This window comes from Oncorhynchus gorbuscha, linkage group LG12 (assembly GCF_021184085.1).
Source record: "Oncorhynchus gorbuscha isolate QuinsamMale2020 ecotype Even-year linkage group LG12, OgorEven_v1.0, whole genome shotgun sequence".
In the NCBI taxonomy this organism is placed as follows: domain Eukaryota; kingdom Metazoa; phylum Chordata; class Actinopteri; order Salmoniformes; family Salmonidae; genus Oncorhynchus; species Oncorhynchus gorbuscha.
Genome location: NC_060184.1, coordinates 10,725,691 through 10,752,046, shown reverse-complemented (window position 1 = coordinate 10,752,046; position 26,356 = coordinate 10,725,691). Strand labels below are relative to the sequence as shown.

Sequence of the window (26,356 nt, the reverse complement as noted above, 5' to 3'; positions counted from 1 at the left end):
AGTATTCGGCCCCCTTGAACTTTGCGACCTTTTGCCATATTTCAGGCTTCAAACGTAAAGATATAAAACTGTATTTTTTTGTGAAGAATCAACAACAAGTGGGACACAATCATGAAGTGGAAGAACATTTATTGGATATTTCAAACTTTTTTAACAAATCAAAAACTGAAAAATTGGGCGTGCAAAATTATTCAGCCCCTTTACTTTCAGTGCAGCAAACTCTCTCCAGAAGTTCAGTGAGGATCTCTGAATGATCCAATGTTGACCTAAATGACTAATGATGATAAATACAATCCACCTGTGTGTAATCAAGTCTCCGTATAAATGCACCTGCACTGTGATAGTCTCAGAGGTCCGTTAAAAGCGCAGAGAGCATCATGAAGAACAAGGAACACACCAGGCAGGTCCAAGATACTGTTGTGAAGAAGTTTAAAGCCGGATTGGGATACAAAAATATTTCCCAAGCTTTAAACATCCCAAGGAGCACTGTGCAAGCGATAATGTTGAAATGGAAGGAGTATCAGACCACTGCAAATCTACCAAGACCTGGCCGTCCCTCTAAACTTTCAGCTCATACAAGGAGAAGACTGATCAGAGATGCAGCCAAGAGGCCCATGATCACTCTGGATGAACTACAGAGATCTACAGCTGAGGTGGGTGACTCTGTCCATAGCACAACAATCAGTCGTATATTGCACAAATCTGGCCTTTATGGAAGAGTGGCAAGAAGAAAGCCATTTCTTTAAGATATCCATAAAAAGTGTTGTTTAAAGTTTGCCACAAGCCATCTGCGAGACACACCAAACATGTGGAAGAAGGTGCTCTGGTCAGATGAAACCAAAATTGAACTTTTTGGCAACAATGCAAAACGTTATGTTTGGCGTAAAAGCAACACAGCTCATCACCCGGAACACACCATCCCCACTGTCAAACATGGTGGTGGCAGCATCATTGTTTGGGCCTGCTTTTCTTCAGCAGGGACAGGGAAGTTGGTTAAAATTGATGGGAAGATGGATGGAGCCAAATACAGGACCATTCTGGAAGAAAACCTGAATGGTCTGCAAAAGACCTGAGACTGGGATGGAGATTTGTCTTCCAACAAGACAATGATCCAAAACATAAAGCAAAATCTACAATGGAATGGTTCAAAAATAAACATATCCAGGTGTTAGAATGGCCAAGTCAAAGTCCAGACCTGAATCCAATCGAGAATCTGTGGAAAGAACTGAAAACTGCTGTTCACAAATGCTCTCCATCGAACCTCACTGAGCTCGAGCTGTTTTGCAAGGAGGAATGGGAATAAATGTCAGTCTCTCGATGTGCTAAACTGATAGAGACATACCCCAAGCGACTTACAGCTGTAATCGCAGCAAAAGGTGACGCTACAAAGTATTAACTTAAGGGGGCTGAATAATTTTGCACGCCCAATTTTTCAGTTTTTGATTTGTTAAAAAAGTTTGAAATATCCAATAAATGTCGTTCCACTTCATGATTGTGTCCCACTTGTTGTTGATTCTTCACAAAAAAATATAGTTTTATATCTTTATGTTTGAAGCCTGAAATGTGGCAAAAGGTCGCAAAGTTCAAGGGGACCAAATACTTTTGCAAGGCACTGTAAGTTGAAAGGCCTTTCCAACCTACCCTACTGGCTACCGGTGTCATTATTCTGAGAGCTGCATGCTCTTGCTGCCTGGTATTCCTCTGAAACTAGACTATATTTCACTTTGTATAGGCTACTTTGTGGATGATTTCTCTATTGTACTGCATAATTGATACAGAGTGTACCTCCACTACACTACATTCATAAGCATCAAGAATACGCAATGCCCACTGCATAGAGCCTCCACTACACCACTGGTTGCTCCTCTGTGTCTGTGTCCCATCGTGGAGCGGTGTTCTAGCTGGAATATTTTATAAGAGGATCTCGCAGCCCAACTGTCAGAGCAATTCATCTCTCTGAGCAGGCAGGGAAAGATCAGAGCACCCCTCCTCTCCGCTTCTTCCCTCCATTATTTAAAAAATGCCTACTGATTAGAGAGAGAGAGAGACAGAGAGACACAGGGAGAGAGAGAGACACAGAGAGAGACAGAGAGAGAGAAAGAGACACAGAGAGAGAGAAAGAGACACAGAGAGAGAGAGAGAAAGAGAGACACAGGGAGAGAGAGACACAGAGAGAGACAGAGAGAGAGAAAGAGACACAGAGAGACACAGAGACAGAGAGAGACACAGAGAGTGAGAGAAAGACACAGGGAGAGAGAGAGAGACAGAGCGAGAGAGACAGAGAGAGACACAGAGAAAGAGAGACACACACAGATAGAGAGACACAGAGAAACACAGAGAGACAGAGAGACACAGAGAGTGAGAGAAAGAGACACAGGGAGAGAGAGAGAGACAGAGCGAGAGAGACACAGAGAAAGAGAGACACACACAGATAGAGAGACACAGAGAAACACAGAGACAGAGAAACACAGAGAGACAGAGAGAGACAGAGAGAGACACAGAGAGTGAGAGAAAGAGACACAGGGAGAGAGAGAGAGACAGAGCGAGAGAGACAGAGAGAGACACAGAGAAAGAGAGACACACACAGAGAGAGAGAGACACAGAGAGAGACACAGAAACACAGAGACACACAGAGAGACACAGAGAGAGACACAGAGAGACACAGAGAGAGAGAGAGAGACACAGAGAGAAACATAATTCTGTGTGGTTACAGGGTTAATTCCGCATGGTTACAGGGTTAATTCCACGTGGTTACAGGGTTAATTCCACGTGGTTACAGGGTTAATTCCACATGGTTACAGGGTTAATTCCATGTGGTTACAGGGTTAATTCCACGTGGTTACAGGGTTAATTCTGTGTGGTTACATGGTTAATTCATGGTTAATTCTGTGTGGTTACGGGGGTTAATTCCACTTGGTAACAGGGTTAATTCCACATGGTAACAGGGTTAATTCCACATGGTTACAGGGTTAATTCCACGTGGTTACAGGGTTAATTCTGTGTGGTTACAGGGTTAATTCTGTGTGGTTACAGGGTTAATTCTGTGGTTACAGGGTTAATTCCACTTGGTAACAAGGTTATTCCACATGGTTACAGGGTTAATTCCGTGTGGTTACAGGGTTAATTCTGTGGTTACAGGGTTAATTCCACTTGGTTACAGGGTTAATTCCACATGGTTACAGGGTTAATTCCACGTGGTTACAGGGTTAATTCTGTGGTTACAGGGTTAATTCTACTTGGTAACAGGGTTAATTCCACATGGTTACAGGGTTAATTCCACATGGTTACAGGGTTAATTCCACTTGGTTACACTTGGTTACAGGGTTAATTCCACTTGGTTACAGGGTTAATTCCACTTGGTTACAGGGTTAATTCCACTTGGTTACAGGGTTAATTCCACTTGGTAACAGGGTTAATTCTGTGGTTACAGGGTTAATTCCACTTGGTAACAGGGTTAATTCCACATGGTTACAGGGTTAATTCCACTTGGTTACAGGGTTAAAACAGTAACAACTCAAAGGGTTAAGTTTAGGTTTTCATTCCGAGGGGTTAATGTAAGGGCTATGGGTTGGGGATAATATTAACAAAATAATTCAAAACAATGTGCTGTTTCCATCAAATATGATTAAGTCCTCTCCCTGCTTGCTAGAGCATTATGAGCTGCAGTGGCACTGTGGTCTAAGCAGCGCGCTCTGGCTCCGAGCCTTATGAGTTTCACCCGGTGCTGTGCCATGGTTTTTGGAGGGGGAGGAGAGGGAGGTGAATGCTGAGGAAGGCATATATATCCACGTCCTCAGGGCCTATTCAAAAGTTTCTAGGGACCAGACTGTGATGTGTCCTGTATTATCTATGGGGCCCTGGGGCCTGTATTATCTATGGGCCCCTGTGTCCTGTATTATCTATGAGGCCCTATGTCCCGTATTATCTATGGGGCCCTGTGTCCTGTCATCTCACACACAGAGAGATTCCACCGGGGGTTCAGTTAGTGAAAGACTAAATGAGGACAGAGAGATTCCACCGGGGGTTCAGTTAGTGAAAGACTAAATGAGGACAGAGAGATTCCACCAGGGGTTCAGTTAGTGAAAGACTAAATGAGGACAGAGAGATTCCACCAGGGGTTCAGTTAGTGAAAGACTAAATGAGCACAGAGAGATTCCACCGGGGGTTCAGTTAGTGAAAGACTAAATGAGGACAGAGATTCCACCGGGGGTTCAGTTAGTGAAAGACTAAATGAGGACAGAGATTCCACCGGGGGTTCAGTTAGGGAAAGACTAAATGAGGACAGAGAGATTCCACCAGGGGTTCAGTTAGTGAAAGACTAAATGAGGACAGAGATTCCACCGGGGGTTCAGTTAGTGAAAGACTAAATGAGGACAGAGAGATTCCACCAGGGGTTCAGTTAGTGAAAGACTAAATGAGGACAGAGAGATTCCACCGGGGATTCAGTTAGTGAAAGACTAAATGAGGACAGAGAGATTCCACCGGGGATTCAGTTAGTTAAAGACCAAGTGAGGACAGAGATGCTTTTCCTGCACATTGTGTTTTGATGGCATCAACATCAAAATGATTGAATTTCAGCTTCTGTGTATAGAAAAAAGGTTGCATAACATAACTTATTTGTTTGTTTTCTTTTTATGTGTGTGCGTACGTGTGTGTGTGTGCGTACGTGTGTGTGAGCAGGTGGTGTGGAGAAAGCTGGGCGACGTGGCAGGATCTAAGCCGTCTATCAGACAGCATCTCTCTGGTAACCAGTTCAAAGGCCCCATGTAGTCCATAGCAACCAGAGAGGGAGAAAGAGAGAGAGACCTTCCTACATGCTCTCCATTCCTACTACCTACACTACCCATAACACCATTCTCCCACTGACTATAGGTCCCATCACCCACCATTCTCCTGGGATATGTGACTGGACATCATACGACCCAGGAAAACTACAGAATGGACCTCTCCATCTCTCCCTCACCACTAGTCAACTCCCCATACACACACATTTCGTTTGAACTTCCAGTGTTGTTGATAACTGGCAGCTAGTTCCACTGATTTGCCACTTTCCTTGTATTACAGATTTTTAGGTTTATAGTTAGACAGGCTTACACTTTACACAGTGCTGATGACTATTACAGACCAAACTCTCATGTTGTTTTGTTTTATGCTAAAAAAAGACAGAAACTCAGATGAGAGCTATAGGATCTCTAGGATGTTAAAGTGACGCTGTGATAATGTCAGATATGGTTACATTTTGGGTTACAAGTGTGTCGTATGGACAAATCTAGGATCAGCTTCATCCATCTTCAATCCTGATCTTGAGCCTTTAGAGGTAATGTACAGAACTGACCATGGATCAGTGTCCAGGAGCAATGTCACCCCACTCCTTCATAGTACTTCCCAATAAAAAAAACCAGCTAGCTCCTCTGTTAGTTATGCTTTGCCTTTATCTGGTTGATTAGCATAATTAGCATTAGCTAATGCTAGCCTTAGCGTAATTAGCCATAGCTAATGCTGGCTTTAGCAGAATTAGCATTAGCTAATGCTAGCCTTAGCGTAATTAGCATTAGCTAATGCTAGCCTTAGCGTAATTAGCCATAGCTAATGCTGGCTTTAGCAGAATTAGCATTAGCTAATGCTTGCCTTAGCAGAATTAGCATTAGCATCCAAAGTGTTAATACGTGATACCCATTGTGATATGATACATAGCACCCTATGCTCATAAGAGAAGTCTATTATTAATACAGTACTATTATAGAGATCACTTTTAAAACTAGTGTAAAGTATGTAAACAAAAAAAACATAGCACTGCATTGTTGTTGTTATCGTTTATTTTGAGCTTTTTGTTTTTTATTATTATTCTAGCGTGGCCATGTGTTATAAACGGACTGTTTTGTGGGTTTTATGTTTTACAAAAGCACACAACTGAACAGGGTTCTTTCTACGGTAACCAGTCATCTTTTTACCGTAGTTGGTTGAAACAAATGATTACTTCATCTCCCCTGTAAACATATCAAGGCCATTTTAAATCTAAACCGTCTCAGCCAAGAGTCAATGTTTTGGTTTTTTATTACTAAAATGTACAAGGTTGTGTCTGCTCTAAGACAATCATGTTTCTCAGGTTGGGAAATAACGAGAGCTTTCCCCCGACCCTGTGGCTCCTCTGTGGATATGGTGGGGATTCTATGTTGACGTTTGGCCAGGCTGCCTGTGTGTAACAGACTGATGACACCTGGTTACTACAGGGTTGGAGACTGCTGAACACATTTTATTGCATTCATTTTATATGAAATAATACGTTTCATAAATCTCCATGACAGAATGTTTCAGAAATGTTCTCTGAAACTTGAAGGATTTTATGCTACTGTCATAAAGGGTAGATCAGACTAATTTGGCTATTTTTGGTCATCAGTAACTATTGCATTAATCAAACCACTGTACAACACAGTATTTTAATTGAAAGCTAAGAAAGTTGTCAAATAAATGGAATGCTTTTCATTTCAATTAGCATAATATGACTGTGTTGTTAGCCATGGTGCATACTGCAGATGAGTTTCAGCAGTGGACTGTGCATGTTTTGTAGAAAATTATTTCTGTTGGAATGTGAGAAAGAGCAAGTCTTCCCATGGATGCTTTTGGATACAGCCACGTTTTAACGAATTATAATGATGTCAGATGAAATAATAAGGACTGTTATGATCAAACTGTTCAAGGCTATTTATTGCCAGGTGTTTCGATAAAAAAAAATGGGGAGAGCTATCCAATAATAGGGCTGTCATGTGATTGGCCAGTTTAAGATTTTGACCTATCAGGAGATTTGGATTGGTATCCAGGTCTTTTGATTGGGCAATTGGGAATGATTGACAGCTCAAGCTCTCCTGGCTCTAGTATTAGTTTTTCCAAATTAGAACATTGAGGCTTCTGACCGTACATTCTTACGATTCGTCCTCCTCGGGTTCTCTAATAGGGTCTACTACAACAACAAAAAAGAAAATGAAAGTATGGATTTTCAAAAAGTGTCCTTTTTTTCTAGGAACAACTGATTTGAAGCTATGATGATATGATGATATAATGATATGTTATAATGATATAATGCTTTTCAGTCTGGCATTTTGATTTGAGATGTGCCACATTTTTCTCTGCATGGGATTTTGAGTTGGAACCTGTGTTTTGAACTTTGTTGTATTTTTCAAATTCTGTATATATGTGCTAAACTAGAAGTCACGATGATCCTAGAACCTAGTCTGCATCTCAAAATAGCAATATATTCCCTAGTGCACTACTTTCGACCACTGCCTTGTGCTGACCCTGGTCATATGCAGTGTGCTATATAGGGAATAGGTTGTTATTTCAGACACAGACCCTACAGTGTTTAATGCAAACTATTCCTAAAGCAACTAGCATGAATGTAAACGTTTTTGTCTTCCCATGGTGATAGTTAAAATTAAAATAAAAAAGTAATTGAACTAGGTCACTTTTAGATGATTTTGAGAAAAAAAATAAACAATTACTCTCTTTGTAATTCTGTATCTTCTCTGAATTCATGTGTGAGGAAATGCTGACTTGAGCTGAACTGATAAACACATACAGTACGATACAAACCCTCCCATACTGAAGTGACAGGAATTCAGAACTTGAGCAAACCTGCACTCTGCTGGTTTATATAGTGAATGATCAATGTACCGTATTTTATTTCTGAGAAACTTAACATTTCAAGTTGGATAAACGGAATGGGACTGACAGTATTGACGAAAACCTTCAAAGTGGACACAGATACAGAGGATACAGGTTAGACCACTGGTCAGTGAATGTGTGGGTGTAGTTTGGGGAGGGGTGGGGGTCACAAATAGACAAAACAGTGGAGCTCATTGTTCCTAAGGTCAGGACCTGAGAAGCAGACGGTCTGAACGTCACCTCTGGACTCATTAGTCCAAAACGTTTTGCAACGGAAACAAGTTTCTATTGGACATATTCTAGTAGGTCCCTCCCCCGTTCCGTTTGGTTCCTTCCTAGTGAATACACCCCAAGACACACATCAACAACAACATAAAACACTCAACACTCGCCTCAATTAGCAGGGTTGAGGAACGAGTCATGGCAGTAATAGTAGCACTGGCTAGACTAATAACACTACACAAACACTCGTTTCAAAGTAAGAGAAATTTATTTTATTATCCCAAGGGCCTACGAGACATAAAAGTGTGTGTGTGTATAGAAAGCACAAAATAGTTTGTTAAAGTAAAGCCTAATTAAGGCACTATTGATATAAGCATTCTAAAAAGATCCCATCGCTCAGATTTGACATGGTAAAGTTGATCATTATGTACAAATACACCCCTGGCTGTCCAGTGCTCTATCGTCCTGCTGTTCAGATATGGGTTACCAACGTCTTTCAGTTCATGTCTCCTACAAGTAACAGTTTAAGTGCAATTACTGTAATTATACAGGGTACATCCAGTCCAATACATTTGACAGATTAACCAATAATCACACAGCTAAATGAAAATAATAAGGGGGAAAAAATAAGTTTGGTATTTTCCGCGATAAACCCAACTTTGTTTTCCACACACAAGGTAAAGTTATCACAATATTGATTACTGAAAATATTTTATTTTCACACAGACAAAAAATGTAAGCAAAAACAAGCAGCCTTTTTGTAGCATTAACCGGACCATCAGTCTAAATATCAATTGTATTTCCTTTCAATTAATCTCAAAATATGTTCAACCATGTTAAGGATTCAATATCATCTGCCTCGTGTTTTCTCAAAAGGAACCCTTTGGAATGTGGAACTGATAGAATCTCTACAGAATGCCTGTTCAGATTCCAGGGATCATAAAGCTTTACATGTATGGGATTACACAACGCCTCTAAGATAATGTACAATAACAGATCGCTCCTTTATTCGTTAAGATCACCAGTGGACTCCAGAGTCGTACTCATTAGGACACAATGTACCAAACTGTTTTGCAACAGAAAGCCGAAAAGGGAGTATTTCTTATTGGACAAGTTCAGATAACCAAACTGAGGGACTTTCTTCTGTTTGGTGCCTAATGAACACGACCCAGGACTGCAACAGGAACAGGACTGCTAAGCATCAGACATTCCTCTACTTTTCTTCCACATTTCTCTTCCTCTCATCTCATCCATCCCCCATGATTCATGGGCATGCCAGGGGGTGGCAGGGGCACCTGAGGCTGGCCTGGTGGCAGGGGGTACACCCCAGGAGGCATACCCATCCCTGGAGGGGGCATGCGTGGAGGCGGAGGGGGGTACTCAGGGTAGCTGTGGTTGTAGCCCGGTGGAGGGTATGCTGGGGAAGGAGGGGGCAGGTTGGGGGTGGGTAGGCGCTGGGTGGGGGGCCAGGGGTGGGGCGTTAGGGTAAACGTGAGGGTGATAGGGCATGGGGGGACCGTAGTTGGGGGCATGGGGGCATAGGACGGTTCCCCTGTCTTCATTATAGACTGTAGGCTCTGGAAGCCTTCCCCTGACATGTAGGAGCTAGAGGTGGACATTCCCATGATGTAACTAGAGGGAGGAGGAGGAGGGGGCGGTGGGGCAGGGGAGGGGGCTGGTGGGGGGTGGGGCGTGAGAGGGGGGAGGGGGAACGGGTTCAGTCCCCACGGCTGGCTCTGCTTCAGGAGGGACCGGTGGTGCTCTACGATCTATGGAGAGAGACGGAAAGAAAGAGAGAAATCATGTAATTTCCAACTCCACTAAACAAACCATCCTAATCATAGGTTATAATTCCTGTTCAACAAGACCAAACGGTTGAGACCTGAAAACATCCGACACACTTCTACCCAGACAGTCATTCCTAGTATTCCCAGAGTTTAGACTTTACACTACCTGCGGAGTACTCGTTGCAACAGTAATCAGATTGGTCTGAGAGAGCAGGGCAGGAGGAGGGGGACTGTTCTGACTAGGCTGGGGGGGGTTAGTTATGTACATTGGGATTCTAAGAAAGCCTAACGATTGGAAGTTAGTTATGTACATTGGGATTCTAAGAAGGCCTAATGATTGGAAGTTAGTTATGTAAATTGGGATTCTAAGAAGGCCTAACGATTGGAAGTTAGTTATGTAAATTGGGATTCTAAGAAGGCCTAACGATTGGAAGTTAGTTATGTAAATTGGGATTCTAAGAAGGCCTAACGATTGGAAGTTAGTTATGTAAATTGGGATTCTAAGAAGGCCTAACGATTGGAAGTTAGTTATGTACATTGGGATTCTAAGAAGTCCTAATGATTGGAAGTTAGTTATGTACATTGGGATTCTAAGAAAGCCTAACGATTGGAAGTTAGTTATGTAAATTGGGATTCTAAGAAAGCCTAACGATTGGAAGTTAGTTATGTAAATTGGGATTCTAAGAAGGCCTAATGATTGGAAGTTAGTTATGTAAATTGGGATTCTAAGAAAGGCCTAACGATTGGAAGTTAGTTATGTAACGATTGGAACGCCTGTTGTGCTTTCTGCTCTTACAGAAAAGCCCTGCACCCACATCTCTACAACTGTCTTTCATTAAACACACCACATAAATATGCCACTTCATCCATCACATAACAACTGACCAGCTATTCTCTCCGATAAGACAAAGATGATCAGAAGCTACTGCGGTTATTGCATATATTTTTTAAATGTCACCTTTATTTAACCAGGTTGGCTAGTTGAGAACACCTTTATTTAACCAGGTTGGCTAGTTGAGAACACCTTTATTTAACCAGGTTGGCTAGTTGAGAACACCTTTATTTAACCAGGTTGGCTAGTTGAGAACACCTTTATTTAACCAGGTTGGCTAGTTGAGAACACCTTTATTTAACCTCTAGTTAGAACAACTGTCTTTATTTTTCATTAAACACTTTATTTAACCAGGTTGGCAGTTAAACCTTTATTTAACCAGGTTGGCTTCTTTATTTAACCCAGTTGAGAACACCTTTATTTAACCAGGTTGGCTAGTTGAGAACACTTTATTTAACCAGGTTGGCTAGTTGAGAACACCTTTATTTAACCAGGTTGGCTAGTTAAGACTTTATTTAAAGATGATTTAACCAGGTTGGAGTTGAGAACACCTTTATTTAACCAGGTTGGCTAGTTGAGAACACCTTTATTTAACCAGGTTGGCTAGTTGAACACCTTTATTTAACCATATACCTTTTTTAAAATGAACACCTTTATTTAACCAGGTTGGCTAGTTGAGAACACCTTTATTTAACCAGGTTGGCTAGTTGAGAACACCTTTATTTAACCAGGTTGGCTAGTTGAGAACAAGTTCTCATTTGCAACTGCGACTTGGTCAAAGTAAAGCAAAGCAGTTCGACACATCCAACAACAACAGAGTTACACATGGATTAAAACAAACATACAGTCAATACTACAGTAGAACAATCTATATACAGCATGTGCAAATGAGGTTGGATAAGAGAGGTAAGGCAATAAATAGGTAATGGAGGCGAAGGAATTACAATATAGCAAGTAAAACACTGGAATGGTTGATTTGCAGTGGAAGAATGTGCAAAGTAGAGGTAGAAATAATGGGGTGCAAAGGAGCAAGATAAATAAATAAATAAATAAATACAGTATGGGGATGAGGAGGATTGGATGGGCTATTTACAGATTAGCTATGTACAGGTGCAGTGATCTGTGAGCTGCTCTGACAGCTGGTGCTTAAAGCTAGTGAGGGAGGTAAGAGTCTCCAGCTTCAGAGATTTTTGCAGTTCGTTCCAGTCATTGGCAGCAGAGAACTGGAAGGAGAGGCGGCCAAAGGAAGAATTGGCTTTGGGGGTGACCAGTGAGATATACCTGCTGGAGCTCATGCTACGGATGGGTGCTGCTATGGTGACCAGTGAGCTGAGATAAGGCAGGGCTTTACCTAGCAGAGACTTGTAGATAACCTGGAGCCAGTGGGTTTGGTGACGAGCATGAAGTGAGGGCCAGCCAACAGGTCGCAGTGGTGGGTAGTATATGGGGCTTTGGTGACAAAGTGGATGGCACTGTGATAGACTGCATCCAGTTTGTTGAGTAGAGTGTTGGAGGCTATTTTGTAAATGTTTTACGAGGGCATGTTTGGCAGCATGAGTGAAGGATGCTTTGTTGCGAAATAGGAAGCCGATTCTAGATTTAATTTTGGATTGGACATGTTTAATGCGAGTCTGGAAGGAGAGTTTACAGTCTAACCAGACACATTTGTAGTGATGCTGGACAGGCGGGCAGGTGCGGGCAGCGATCAGTTGAAAAGCATGCATTTAATTTTACTTGCATTTAAGAGCAGTTGGAGGCCATGGAAGGAGTGTTGTATGGCATTGAAGCTCATCTGGAGGTTAGTTAACACAGTGTCCAAAGAGGCGCCAGAAATATACAGAATGTTGTCGTCTGCGTAGAGGTGTACCAGAGAATCACCAGCAGCAAGAGCGGCATCATTGACGTAAACAGAGAAGAGAGTCGGCCCAAGAATTGAACCCTGTGGCACCCCCATAGAGACTGCCAGAGGTCCGGACAACAGGCCCTCCGATTTGACATACTGAACTCCATCGGAGAAGTAGTTGGTGAACCAGGCGAGGCAATCATTTGAGAAACCAAGGCTGTTGAGTCTGCCAATAAGAATGTTGTGATTGCCTCCCGGGTGGCGCAGTGGTTAAGGGCACTGTACTGCAGCGCCAGCTGTGCCATCAGAGTCCCTGGGTTCGCGCCCAGACTCTGTCATAACCGGCCGCGACCGGGAGGTCCGTGGGGCGACGCACAATTGGCCTAGCGTTGTTCGGGTTAGGGAGGGCTTGGTCGGTAGGGATGTCCTTGTCTCATCGCGCACCAGCGACTCCTGTGGCGGGCCGGGCGCAGTGAGCGCTAACCAAGGTTGCCAGGTGCACGGTGTACCCTCCGACACATTGGTGCGGCTGGCTTCCAGGTTGGATGCGCTCTGTGTTAAGAAGCAGTACGGCTGGTTGGGTTGTGTATCGGAGGACGCATGACTTTCAACCTTCGTCTCTCCCGAGCCCGTACAGGAGTTGTAGCGATGAGACAAGATAGTAACTACTACAACAATTGGATACCACGAAATTGGGGAGAAAAAAAGGGGTAAAAATTCAACAACAAAAAAAGAATGTTGTGATTGACAGAGTCGAAAGCCTTGGCCAGGTCGATGAATACGGCTGCACAGTAATGTCTCTTATCGATGGCGTTTATAATATCGTTTAGGACCTTGAGCGTGGCTGAGGTGTACCTTTGATGAGCTCTGAAACCAGATTGCATAGTGGAGAAGGTGTGCTGAGATTCAAAATATTTGGTGATCTGTTTGTTAAGGTGACGAGCATGCATCAAAGACCTTAGAAAGGCATGGTAGAATAGATATAAGTCTGTAGCAGTTTGGGTCAAGAGTGTCTCCCCCTTTGAAGACCGCGGCAGCTTTCCAATCTATGGGAATCTCAGATGATACGAAAGAGGTTAGTAATATAGAACAGGCTAGTAATATAGAATAGAACAGGCTAGTAATAGGGGTTGCAACAATTTCGGCAGATCATTTTAGAAAGAAAGGGTCCAGATTGTCTAGCCCGGCTGATTTGTAGGGGTCCAGATTTTGCAGCTCTTTCAGAACAACAGCCATCTGGATTTGGGTGAAGGAGAAATGGGGTAGGTTTGGGCGAGTTGCTGTGGGGAGCGCTAGGTTGTTGACCGGGGTAGGGGTAGCCAAGTGGAAAGCATGGCCAGCCGTGGAAAAAATGCTTTTTGAAATGGTCAATTATAGTGGATTTATCGGTGGTGATAGTGTTTCCTGTCCTCTGTGCAGTGGGCAGCTGGGAGGAGATGCTCTTATTCTCCATGGACTTTACAGTGTCCCAGAACTTTTGGGGGTTTGTGCTACAGGATGCAAATTTCTGCTTGAAAAAGCTATCCTTGGCTTTCCTAACTGCCTGTGTATATTTGTTCCTAACTTCCCTGAAACGTTGCATATTTCGGGGGCTGTTCGATGCTAATGCAGAACTCCACGGGATGTTTTTGTGCTGGTCAAGGGCAGTCAATATCCTTCCAAGATATCCGGGCCAGGTCGATTAGAAAGGCCTGCACGCTGAAGTGTTTTAGGGAGGGTTTAACAGTGATGAGGGGTGGTTGAAAACAGCAGAGCTGTATTTTGAGGGCAAGTTGGTTAGGGTGATATCTTTGAGGGTGCCCGTGTTTACGGATTTGGGGTTGTACCTAGTGGGTTCATTGATAATTTGTGTGAGATTGAGGGCATCAAGCATAGCTTGTAGGATGGCCGGGGTGTTAAGTATGTCCCAGTTTAGGTCACCTAGCAGCATGACCTCTGAAGATAGATGGGGGGAAATCAATTCACATATGGTGTCCAGGGCACAGCTGGGGGCAGAGGGTGGTCTATAGCAAGCGGCAACAGTGAGAGACTTGTTTCTAGTTAGGGATGGAAATTTCAGGGTTTTTGGTGTTCCTAAGCCAGGATTCAGACACGGCTAGGACATCAGGGTTGGCAGAGTGTGCTAAAGCAGTGAATAAAACAAACTTAGGGAGGAGGCTTCTAATGTTAACATGCATGAAACCAAGGCTTTTACGGTTACAGAAGTCAACAAATGAGAGCACCTGAGGAGTAGGAGTGGAGCTAGGCACTGCAGGGCCTGGATTCACCTCTACATCACCAGAGGAACCGAGGAGGAGTAGGATGAGGGTACGGCTAAAGGCTAACAGGAATGGTCGTTTAGTGCGTTCAGAGCAGAGAGTAAAAGGAGCAGGTTTCTGGGCATGAGAGAATGGATTCAAGGCATGGTAGGATGTGAGTACATTGGAGGTAAACCTAGGCATTGAGTAATGATATTGAGAGGGATATTGTCTCTGGAGACGTTTAAACCAGGTGATGTCACCACATATGTGGGAGGTGGAAGTAAATGGTAGGTTAAGGCATATTGAGCAGGGCTAGAGGCTGTACAGTGAAATAAGACAATAATCACTAACCAGGAAAGTAATGGACAAGGCATATTGATATTATGGAGAGGCATGCGTAGCTGGGTGACCAATAGGGGTCCAGTGAGTGGTTGGACTGGCTGGAGACACGGCAAGTTAAAGTCGTAGTCCAGTCGTTAAGGACCGGCAGGGTTCCGTGCCCCGTACAGGCAGTAGAAGAGGTCCGGGTATTGTAGGAGTGGCTGATGGGCCTCTAGCAAGCTGGGAGAAAATGCCTAGCATGGGGGCTCCATGCTAATTGGTGCTTACTCCGGGAAAAACGTTAGCCAGTAGTCGGATAGCAGCTAGCTAGCTGCGAAGATCCAGGTGAAAATGTCCAGAGCTTGCGGTAGGAATCCGTGGATATGGTGAGAAAATAGGTCCGGTATGCTCTGGTTTGAGTCGCGTTGTACAAACTGGCGGGAGCTTTCCGAGCTAAAGGTTAGCTGTGGACCGCTAGCAGTGATTAGCTGACTGCTAGCTAGTGAGCTGGCTAGCTTCTGTTGTGGGATTCCTTATTTGAGGTGAATAATACTTTGGAAAAACACTGATCCGCACCACATTGGGTGTGGCGGGTTGCAGGAGTGTTTTGAAGTTGAGTTTTAGAAGAAAAAAAATATTGAAAAAGATATGCGTATAAAAAGATATATACACGGGACGCGATAAAACGAGGACAAAGGACGTCTGACTGCTACGCCAACTTGGAAAATTATGAGAAACTACTGAGAAGTAAGACCTGTTCCATGTCATTTCAGCAAGCTATGACACCCATCATCATCTCAGGTAGTTCTGAAATTGTTACTGTTCTTAGAATAGGTAAGAATCACATTCCTAAAACATTATTTTGCTGAAATGTAATTTTAATCTCTGAGAAAGTAATCTTATTGATTGCAACCAATTTAATTTATAGGATTCCGATAATGTTCAATAAATAAAGTACTCAAATTCTGATTTGGACCAAACTTCTTCCTACCAATGAGTAAGACATGTGGAATACATTTTGTTTGTCAAGACAGCCACTGACCCCCCCACACCCAATGACAATTCCACCCCAACAACAAGTATACAGTATCAGTTCTCTATGTTTGAAGTATGTTGTATGAAGCTGCAGCTTGGAGTATTGCTTCACCATACTATGTAATGTATTCCCTGTGAATATGATGGCGTTTTCCCCCCTGTTCAGAGAAATTTGTCATTGAAGTCACTTGCATTATTTACCATAAAGTAGTGTGGAAGTACCAGGTTTTGACCACTAGATGTTGCTGTTCCTTCACTGCCATGCTCTTTTATTCATTTTGCTGGTGTCTTGTGTTTATTAAATAGATCACAACATTTCCTTCACAACTTTGGGGAGAAAACCAATAGATTTGGCTCATGATAAAAAAAGTAATTATGTGTGGTCACAGGAACATTTAGTGGTCAAAACCTGGTACTTCCACACTACTTAAGCGAGCAGCTTCAATTACTAATTTCACTGAGCAGGGGCAAAAAAACACAACCAGATTCACAGGGAATACATTATATAGTATGGAGAAGCAATACTCTAAGCCACAGCTTCATACTACTTGTCAAACACAGAGAACTGATACTGGTTGTTGGGGTGGGATTGGCATGGGGAATGTTTTAGGGGATTTCTCATGTCTCATTGGTAGGAAGAACTTTGGTCCAAATCAGACATTGGGTAATATACCGTATTTATTGAATATAATCTGAATAATATAAAATTAAATGGTCAAATTGTGTGAAAACAATTATCTTAATTTCTCAATGATCAAATTATAGTTTCGGAATTCTAATTGTATCTGTTATTAACTACAGAAGCGATTTCAGAACAATCTGAGAGGGTGGATTTTGAAATCTTCTATCTGGTGCTTTTTGAGGAGGAACGACCCAAGAGACACTCACCAGGAGGGGGTTGTGAAGTGGGCAGGGGGGGCATAGGGCTCTCCAACCGTGGAATCTTACAACCCACTTGTTCTGGTGGTTTAGGTTCCTCTTTCAGAGAACTCTGAGAAGACAAAAAGAGAGATAGTCACTCACATACACTGCTGCTTCAAGCAGGCACACAATACAAGCACCAAATTTGACCTCTGAGCACTTTAGTTATGGTAAGCTACTACAGAACTATAGAGAAACTATAGAGAAACTATGACGTTAGGTGGTTGAATGATCACTTTTATCCATAGATACTACACAAAAATGAATGAATGAATGAATGAACTGTATTGATCCCCAGAGGGAAAAGTGGGTTTTCTTTATCACCAGCTTAGCTGAAACATCCAGGGACAATGCAGTAAGGCATACAACACACACTCACATGTGTGCGTTTAAGCTGGCGTGGTGGGCTGCCCTGGGGTGAGTTCTTCTTGGGTGGAGGGGGCGGTGGAGCACCCCCTGGAGGCTGGTCCTGTGGAGGTTCTGGGACTGGAGGAGGGGCAGGGACCGGGGAGTGGGGTGGACCTCTCTGCTTGGTCTCCTGCTCCAGGCCTGGAGGGATGGGAGTCTTCCCCTGGGAGTACAGGTCCAGGATCTGGTGACAGATGTCTGGGAAGAGAGAGATTAGGAGAGGCGAGGTGAGGCAAGTGACAGATAGGGACAATATGGGTTGAATTCTAACTTGATAAATATGCTACACACTGGACATGTTGCATAAACCATGTCAATAAGCGATTTGCTTAGTTATGGGAACAGATTTCAATTTATGATTCAGCCCTACGAGACAAAATAAAAAAAATTAAACTGTTACATTACAAATAAATGTTTTTACACAAAGATCAATAACTTCTTCTCTCTCACAATGTTGGAAGGCAGGTCCAGAAAGGCAAATATACAGCATTACATATTCCACTAGATCCTGTCAGAGACTTCCTGTCTATACCTTCTAGCAGCTCCACTGGGACGTCCTGGACAAACTGCTCCCACCATCGCCGTGACGACTGCTTGGACGTCCACTCCTGGATGTCAAACTTACACAGCCGTCCAGCCAGGTACATGACTGCTACAGCTATGATCTCTGGTTCCCACTGCAGGGACAGCATGGTGCACAGACTGGGGAGAGAGAGGTAGGAATAGAGAGAGAGAGAGAGAGAGAGAGAGAGAGAGAGAGAGAGAGAGAGAGAGAGAGAGAGAGCAGTTTAGATGTGGAGGCAAATACAAAGTCGTACAATACTCCTCAATGAATACTGTAAGATGAGAGAAGGAGAGAACCAACCACTGTAAGATGAGGTACTATATATGACAGGAAACAGGAGTATACATAGGAGACCTGTAACAACATACAAGCCTTCAGGTCAGATGTAACTAGACACTAAGGTGAGGTACTATATATGACAGGAAACAGGAGTATACATAGGAGACCTGTAACAACATACAAGCCTTCAGGTCAGACGTAACTAGACACTGTAAGGTGAGGTACTATATATGACAGGAAACAGGAGTATACATAGGAGACCTGTAACAACATACAAGCCTTCAGGTCAGACGTAACTAGAGACACTGTAAGGTGAGGTACTATATATGACAGGAAACAGGAGTATACATAGGAGACCTGTAACAACATACAAGCCTTCAGGTCAGACATAACTAGAGACACTGTAAGATGAGGTACTATATATGACAGGAAACAGGAGTATACATAGGAGCCCTGTAACAACATACAAGCCTTCAGGTCAGACATAACTAGAGACACTGTAAGGTGAGGTACTATATATGACAGGAAACAGGAGTATACATAGGAGACCTGTAACAACATACAAGCCTTCAGGTCAGACATAACTAGAGACACTGTAAGATGAGGTACTATATATGACAGGAAACAGGAGTATACATAGGAGCCCTGTAACAACATACAAGCCTTCAGGTCAGACATAACTAGAGACACTGTAAGGTGAGGTACTATATATGACAGGAAACAGGAGTATACATAGGAGACCTGTAACAACATACAAGCCTTCAGGTCAGACGTAACTAGAGGCACTAAGGAGTCCAAACTATTGTGTTATGTTTGGCCCACCTGTCGTTGACGAAGGTCCAGGCCATCTGCACCAGCTTCTGAACTTTGGTTTTGTCACCTAGAATGAAAAAAAGACAGTTGGAAATGAAAAGTTGGAAATGAAAAGTTGGAAATGGAGTCAAACTAAGATGGAAACACCACCTTTCAGACCTTTGAGCTGTTTGGCGTATCGCAGCAGGAACATGTAAGGGTGTTCCACTTGCAGGTCAAACTTGATCGTCTGTAGCAGGATCCTCTCTAGCACCATAACCTCTTCCTGTTGATGGCGAAAATCCTATGATACACCCCAGGACCCAAACAAGAGCGTAAAGTAAGGAAACACAAGTGCTTTTCACACTACTACAAAACAATCTAGCTGTATTGACTTGGCCTGGTTAAGCATCCACCATAATCTTGAAGGTGCATATGGAGGAATGCGAATGTGATGTAATTGTTTTGGTACAACCCAGAGAGTTTCTAAACTACGGCGCGCAACATGGTTCAATGTGCTAATAAATCAGCACAATCTTACTTTTTTTGTATTTTCAAGTTTACTGTGCTAATGCCGATACAAAAGAAGACTAATGGAGAGCACTGTATAATACGACAAACGTCGCAAATTAGACGTGTGTTAAGTACATGGGGGACACCATTTTTATGGTTGGAACTGTGCTGAAAAGGACACTGTGAAAAGAAAAGCCTATTTTCGAGCTAGCACAGTTTCGTTTGGGTTAGCACGTGTGACAAGGTTACCAGCAGGACTTCACTGTACAAACAGAGGAAGGAGAAGAGTGAATGAAGTGAGATATTTCTCACCTTTGGGTCGTCTCCAAACTGGGCGAACTGTACGTCGTTCAGTAAGCTGCGAGCCGTCTTGATGATGTCTTTACATTTCTTAGGGGTCTCCTCCACTTTCCCAGCCAGGAAGAGACAACACGCACCTGTCACCTGGAGACAGGAAGTATTCAGGAAGTATTTATACCCCTTGACTTATTCCACATTTTGTTGTGTTACAGCCTGAATTCAAAATGGGTTTAAAATGGTTTTTCCTCACCCATCTTTACACTATTTACCATAATGACAAAGTGAAAATATGATTTTAGAAATGTTTGCAAATGTATTGAAAATTAAGTACCTAATTTACATAAGTATTCACATGTTAGAATCACTTTTGGCAGCGATGACAGCTGTGCGTCTTTCTGGGTAAGTCTACAGTGCCTTGAGAAAGTATTCGGCCCCCTTGAACTTTGAGACCGTTTGCCACATTTCAGGCTTCAAACAAAGATATAAAACTGTATTTTTTTGTGAAGAATCAACAACAAGTGGGACACAATCATGAAGTGGAAGGACATTTATTGGATATTTCAAACTTTAATAACAAATCAAAAACTGAAAAATTGGGCGTGCAAAATTATTCAGCCCCTTTACTTTCAGTGCAGCAAACTCTCTCCAGAAGTTCAGTGAGGATCTCTGAATGACCCAATGTTGACCTAAATGACTAATGATGATAAATACAATCCACCTGTGTGTAATCAAGTCTCCGTATAAATGCACCTGCACTGTGATAGTCTCAGAGGTCCGTTAAAAGCGCAGAGAGCATCATGAAGAACAAGGAACACACCTGGCAGGTCCGAGATATTGTTGTGAAGAAGTTTAAAACCGGATTTGGATACAAAAATATTTCCCAAGCTTTAAACATCCCAAGGAGCACTGTGCAAGCGATAATATTGAAATGGAAGGAGTATCAGACCACTGCAAATCTACCAAGACCTGGCCGTCCCTCTAAACTTTCAGCTCATACAAGGAGAAGACTGATCAGAGATGCAGCCAAGAGGCCCATGATCACTCTGGATAAACTGCAGAGATCTACAGCTGAGGTGCGAGACTCTGTCCATAGCACAACAATCAGTCGTATATTGCACAAATCTGGCCTTTATGGAAGAGTGGCAAGAAGAAAGCCATTTCTTAAAGATATCCATAAAAAGTGTTGTTTAAAGTTTGCCACAAGCCACCTGGGAGACACACCAAACATGTGGAAGAAGGTGCTCTGGTCAGATGAAACCAAAATTGAACTTTTTGGCAACAATGCAAAACGTTATGTTTGGCGTAAAAGCAACACAGCTCATCACCCTGAACACATCATCCCCACTGTCAAACATGGTGGTGGCAGCATCATGGTTTGGGCCTGCTTTTCTTCAGCAGGGACAGGGAAGATGGTTAAAATTGAGGTGAAGATGGATGGAGCCAAATACAGGACCATTCTGGAAGAAAACCTGATGGAGTCTGCAAAAGACCTGAGACTGGGACGGAGATTTGTCTTCCAACAAGACAATGATCCAAAACATAAAGCAAAATCTACAATGGAATGGTTCAAAAATAAACATATCCAGGTGTTAGAATGGCCAAGTCAAAGTCCAGACCTGAATCCAATCGAGAATCTGTGGAAACAACTGAAAACTGCTGTTCACAAATGCTCTCCATCCAACCTCACTGAGCTCGAGCTGTTTTGCAAGGAGGAATGGGGAAAAATGTCAGTCTCTCGATGTGCAAAACTGATAGAGACATACCCCAAGAGACTTACAGCTGTAATCGCAGCAAAAGGTGGCGCGACAAAGTATTAACTTAAGGGGGCTGAATCATTTTGCACGCCCAATTTTTCAGTTTTTGATTTGTTAAAAAAGTTTGAAATATCCAATAAATGTTGTTCCACTTCATGATTGTGTCCCACTTGTTGTTGATTCTTCACAAAAAAATACAGTTTTATGTTTATGTTTGAAGCCTGAAATGTGGCAAAAGGTCGCAAAGTTCAAGGGGGCCGAATACTTTCGCAAGGCACTGTAAGAGCTTTCCACACCTGGATTGTACAATTTTTGCACTATTTTTTTATTTTTATTATTCAAGCTTTATTAAGTTGATCATTGCTAGACAACCATTTTCAAGTCTTGCCATAGATTTTCAAGACGATTTAAGTCATAACTGTAACTAGGCCACTCAGGAACATTCACTGTCTTCTTGCGAAGCAAATCCAGTGTATATTTGGCCTTGTGTTTAAGGTTATTGTCCTGCAGAAAGGTGAATTAATTTCACAATGTCTGTTGGAAACCAGACTGAACCAGGTTTTCGCCAGTGCTTAGCTCCATTTCATTTATTTTTTACATCCTGAAAAACTCCCCAGTCCTTAACAATTAGAAGCATTCCCATAACATGATACAGCCACCACCATACTTGAAAATATGGAGTGTTACTCAGTAATGTGTTTTATTGGATTTGCGCACTTGTATTCATAACAAAGCACTTCGTATTATGGAAAATATATTATTTACTGCGGTTTTCATGGTACAATGATTCCCTACACTATACTATCTTGTTTTGTCACATAAACCGAAATTAGGGGAACTATTCGAGCTTTAGCAACCAGGAAATGGTGGAGCGATTTCTGCATCGTGCAACTTTAATTGCTTTGCCACACTTTTGGCAGTATTATTTTAGTGCCTTGCTTTGCAAACAGGATAACAGGAGAATTAGGTTAGTATTGTGGAATAACTACAATGTTGTTGATCCATCCTCAGTTTTCTCCCATCACAGACAAAAACTGTTTTAAAGTCACCATTGGCCTCATGATGAAATCCCTGGGTGCTTTTCTTCTTCTCGGCAACAGAGTTAGATAGGACGCCTGTATCGTTGTCGTGACTGGGTGTATTGGCCTTTCTGGGGAGTTTTTCCTAGCCACCGTGCTTCAACACCTGCTTTGCTTGCTGTTTGGGGTTTTAGGCTGAGTTTCTGTACAGCACTTTGATATATCAGCTGATATAAGAAGGGCTATGTAAATAAAATAGATTTGATATTGACACAGCATTCAAAGTGTAATTAATAACTTTTACCATGCTCAAAGGGAAATTCAATGTCTGCAAGTTCATTGCGAGCATTGGATAACCTCCCTGGTGTTTGTGGTTGAAATTCACTGCTCGACAGAGGGACCTTACAGATAATTGTATGTGTGGAGATAAACACTATTATTGCACACAGAGTGAGTTCATGCAAAGTAAATGACTTGTTGAGCACATTTTCACTCCTCAATTTATTTAGGCTCGTCATTCTTTTATTTTACTAGGCAAGTCAGTTAAGAACAAATTCTTATTTTCAATGACGGCCTAGGAACAGTGGGTTAACTGCCTGTTCAGGGGCAGAACGACAGATTTGTACCTTGTCAGCTCGGGCATTCGAACTTGCAACCTTCCGGGTTGTGGAAGGTGTTGAATACTTATTGACTTGAGACAAACATTTTTTTATTTTTAATGAATTAGTAAAAATGTCTTAAAACATAACTCAACTTTGACATTATGGGGTATTGTGTGTAGGCCAGAGACCAAAACATCTCAATTTGATCCATTTGAAATATCAGACTGTAAGACAACAAAATATGGAAAAAAGTCAAGGGGTGTGAATACTTTCTGAAGGAACTGTACACAATACACAGGTCTCACTCACCATTTAATCCCAGCACAGGTATGCACCATGGAGATTAAAATGTTGACAACATGACTGTGTTCAATCATTCTGATTTGTGAAGGCAAGTACAGCATTGCAAGTCCCTTTGGCTAAGTGTGTCTGCTAAATGTAAATGATAATAAATAGTACTAATGAACATTGCAGAAATCCCTTATGCATAGTGACACCAGTACTGTAAAGGCTATACTCACATATCTGGGGAACTGTTTGAAGGAGTGAAACATGTAGAAGCGGTGGAAGTAGATGATACCTGTTGCCAAGGTGTCATAATGTCTGATAACAGAGTTAAGGGTAAATTCAACCAACCAGGAGGAGGACTTGAAACCATTTTTATAGTTCTAAAATGTAAAAACTAGTTGTGTTTTTTTACCCTAATTGAATATACACTGAGAGTACAAAACATTAAGGACATCTGCTCTTTCCATGACATAGCCTGACCAGGTGAAAGCTATGATCCCTTATTGATGTCACTTGTTAAATCCACTTCAATCAGTGTAGATGAAGTGGCAGAAACAAGTTAAAGAAGGACTTTTAAGCCTAGTGACATGAATTGTGTATGTGTGCCATTCAGAGGGTTATTGGGTAAGACAAAATATTTAAGTGCCTCTGAACAGGGTAATGGTAATAAGTGCCAGGCGCACCGGGTTGTGTCAAGAACTGCAACACTGCGGTTTCTTTCCACGCTCAACAGTTTCCCGTCTGAATCATGAATAGTCCACCACCCAAAGGCCATTCAGACAACTTGACAAACTATGGGAAGCATTGGAGTCAACATGGGCCTACATCCCTGTGGAACGCTTCCAACACCTTGTAGAGTCAACATGGGCCTACATCCCTGTGGAACGCTTCCAACACCTTGTAGAGTCAACATGGGCCTACATCCCTGTGGAACGCTTCCAACACCTTGTAGAGTCAACATGGGCCTACATCCCTGTGGAACGCTTCCAACACCTTGTAGAGTCAACATGGGCCTACATCCCTGTGGAACGCTTCCAACACCTTGTAGAGTCAACATGGGCCTACATCCCTGTGGAACGCTTCCAACACCTTGTAGAGTCAACATGGGCCTACATCCCTGTGGAACGCTTCCAACACCTTGTAGAGTCAACATGGGCCTACATCCCTGTGGAACGCTTCCAACACCTTGTAGAGTCAACATGGGCCTACATCCCTGTGGAACGCTTCCAACACCTTGTAGAGTCAACATGGGCCTACATCCCTGTGGAACGCTTCCAACACCTTGTAGAGTCAACATGGGCCTACATCACCTAGAGTCAACATGGGACACGCTTCCAACACCTTGTAGAGTCAACATGGGCCTACATCCCTGTGGAACGCTTCCAACACCTTGTAGAGTCAACATGGGCCTACATCCCTGTGGCCCAGTGAATTGAGGTTGTTCTGGTTGCTCTCAGGTTGTTCCGAGAACAAAACAGTGGCGATGCAGCTAAATATTAGGAAGGTGTCCTTAATGTTTTATACACTCAGTACACATAGATATACATCATTGTAAATATTTATCACTTTCCTTGTGTATGGTTATATATTTTGATATATTGAATGTTAATATTGTGAACTTGTAATATATTTTTGTGTGATGTCACCGAGCACTGCCCCTAAATGAAATGACTTTCCAATATCTAGTGTGTAAAAGGATACAGTCCGAGTCTGGTCCCCACATCAAATATGAACCGGGCCCCCTCCCTGCGGTACCGGGCCTCTGTGGCTGGGTCCAGGCCCTCGGACTGGGACGGGGTGTGGGCCAAGTCCTTCTTGTCCCAGTACCAGCATGGCTTGATATGGTCCAGGAAGGCTTGACCACTAGATGGGTGGTTGTTTTCCTTCATCTGGAGAAGCGAGGAGGGTGATGGAGCCGCTGAACTAGAAGACTGGCAACCGAGGAGGAAGGGATCATTCACAGCATGAATGAATGGTGTTTTGTCATCTTGGATGAAGAAATAGGGTAACGTTAGCTAGTAAGCTAGCTAGCTAGAGTTATAAAAACTAAACACATAACAAACATATAGTGTTGTAAGCTAGCTAGAAGGATGTTTACCTTTATCATTCTAGCTAGCTTACTAGCTTTCAGGCTGAAGTTGCTAACGTTAGCTAGCTAAGTTAACTTGCTAAACTTAACTTTATAGCACTCCCTCGAGAGGCTAACGCCAGCTAATGACATTTCAACTAATCCAAAAACACACGCATGTCTATCGTACGTGGTCTAAAATCTGAAAATAAGCACAATTACCTTTATCATGTAGACTGAATATTGAGTAACACTATCAACAATCGATTAACTCGTTTTACATTTATATTGAATTAGTCATCGTAACATGGACGCCGCCATTTTGTTGTACGTCAGAAGCCGGCGCGGGGGTTGTATGCGTGCGCAGTCGCGTTTTGGGCAAAATGACCCACTAGAGAGCGACAGAGAACTACTAATGTAGATGACTCTACCAAAGATAGAACAATGAGCCAGATATATCCAAATCGTGTTCCAAATCATGAAAAAACAAAAAAAGATAATTAGTTGACACATTGGAAAGAATTAACATTGAAAAAAAACTGCCCAAACTAGGATGCTATTTGGCCCTAACTTGTGTACACAGTGGCAGAATACCTGATCACTGTGACTGACCAAACTTAAGGACGGTTTACTATGTACAGACTCAGTGAGCATGGCCTTGCTTTTGAGAAAGGCCGCGGTAGGCAGACCTGGCTCTCAAGAGAAGACAGGTTATGTGCACACTGTCCACAAAATGAGGTGGAAACTGAGCTGCACTTCCTAACCTCCTGCCAAATGTATGACAATATTAGTGACAAATATAGCCCCCAGATTACACAGACCCACAAAGAATTCAAAAACAGTACCCAATTTGGATAAACTCCCATGTCTATTGGGTGAAATACCACAGTGTGCCATCACAGCAGCAA

At 42.6% G+C, this 26,356-nt stretch overlaps 1 protein-coding gene and 1 pseudogene across 1 annotated transcript in view; one reads left to right on the top strand and one right to left on the bottom strand.

Moving 5' to 3' along the window:
* The window catches only part of LOC123990518 (coiled-coil domain-containing protein 85C-B-like), a 105,735-nt gene extending 98,234 nt beyond the window's left edge, over window positions 1-7,501 (top strand). Inside the window, exon 6 of the mRNA XM_046291075.1 lies at window positions 4,681-7,501. Within this exon, the coding sequence (XP_046147031.1) occupies window positions 4,681-4,770 (90 nt within the window). The 3' untranslated portion in view covers window positions 4,771-7,501. The remainder of the gene's footprint in view (window positions 1-4,680) is intronic.
* A 629-nt stretch (window positions 7,502-8,130) lies between these two features.
* Window positions 8,131-25,813, bottom strand: LOC123990516 (annotated as a pseudogene).
* Window positions 25,814-26,356: the final 543 nt, after the last annotated feature.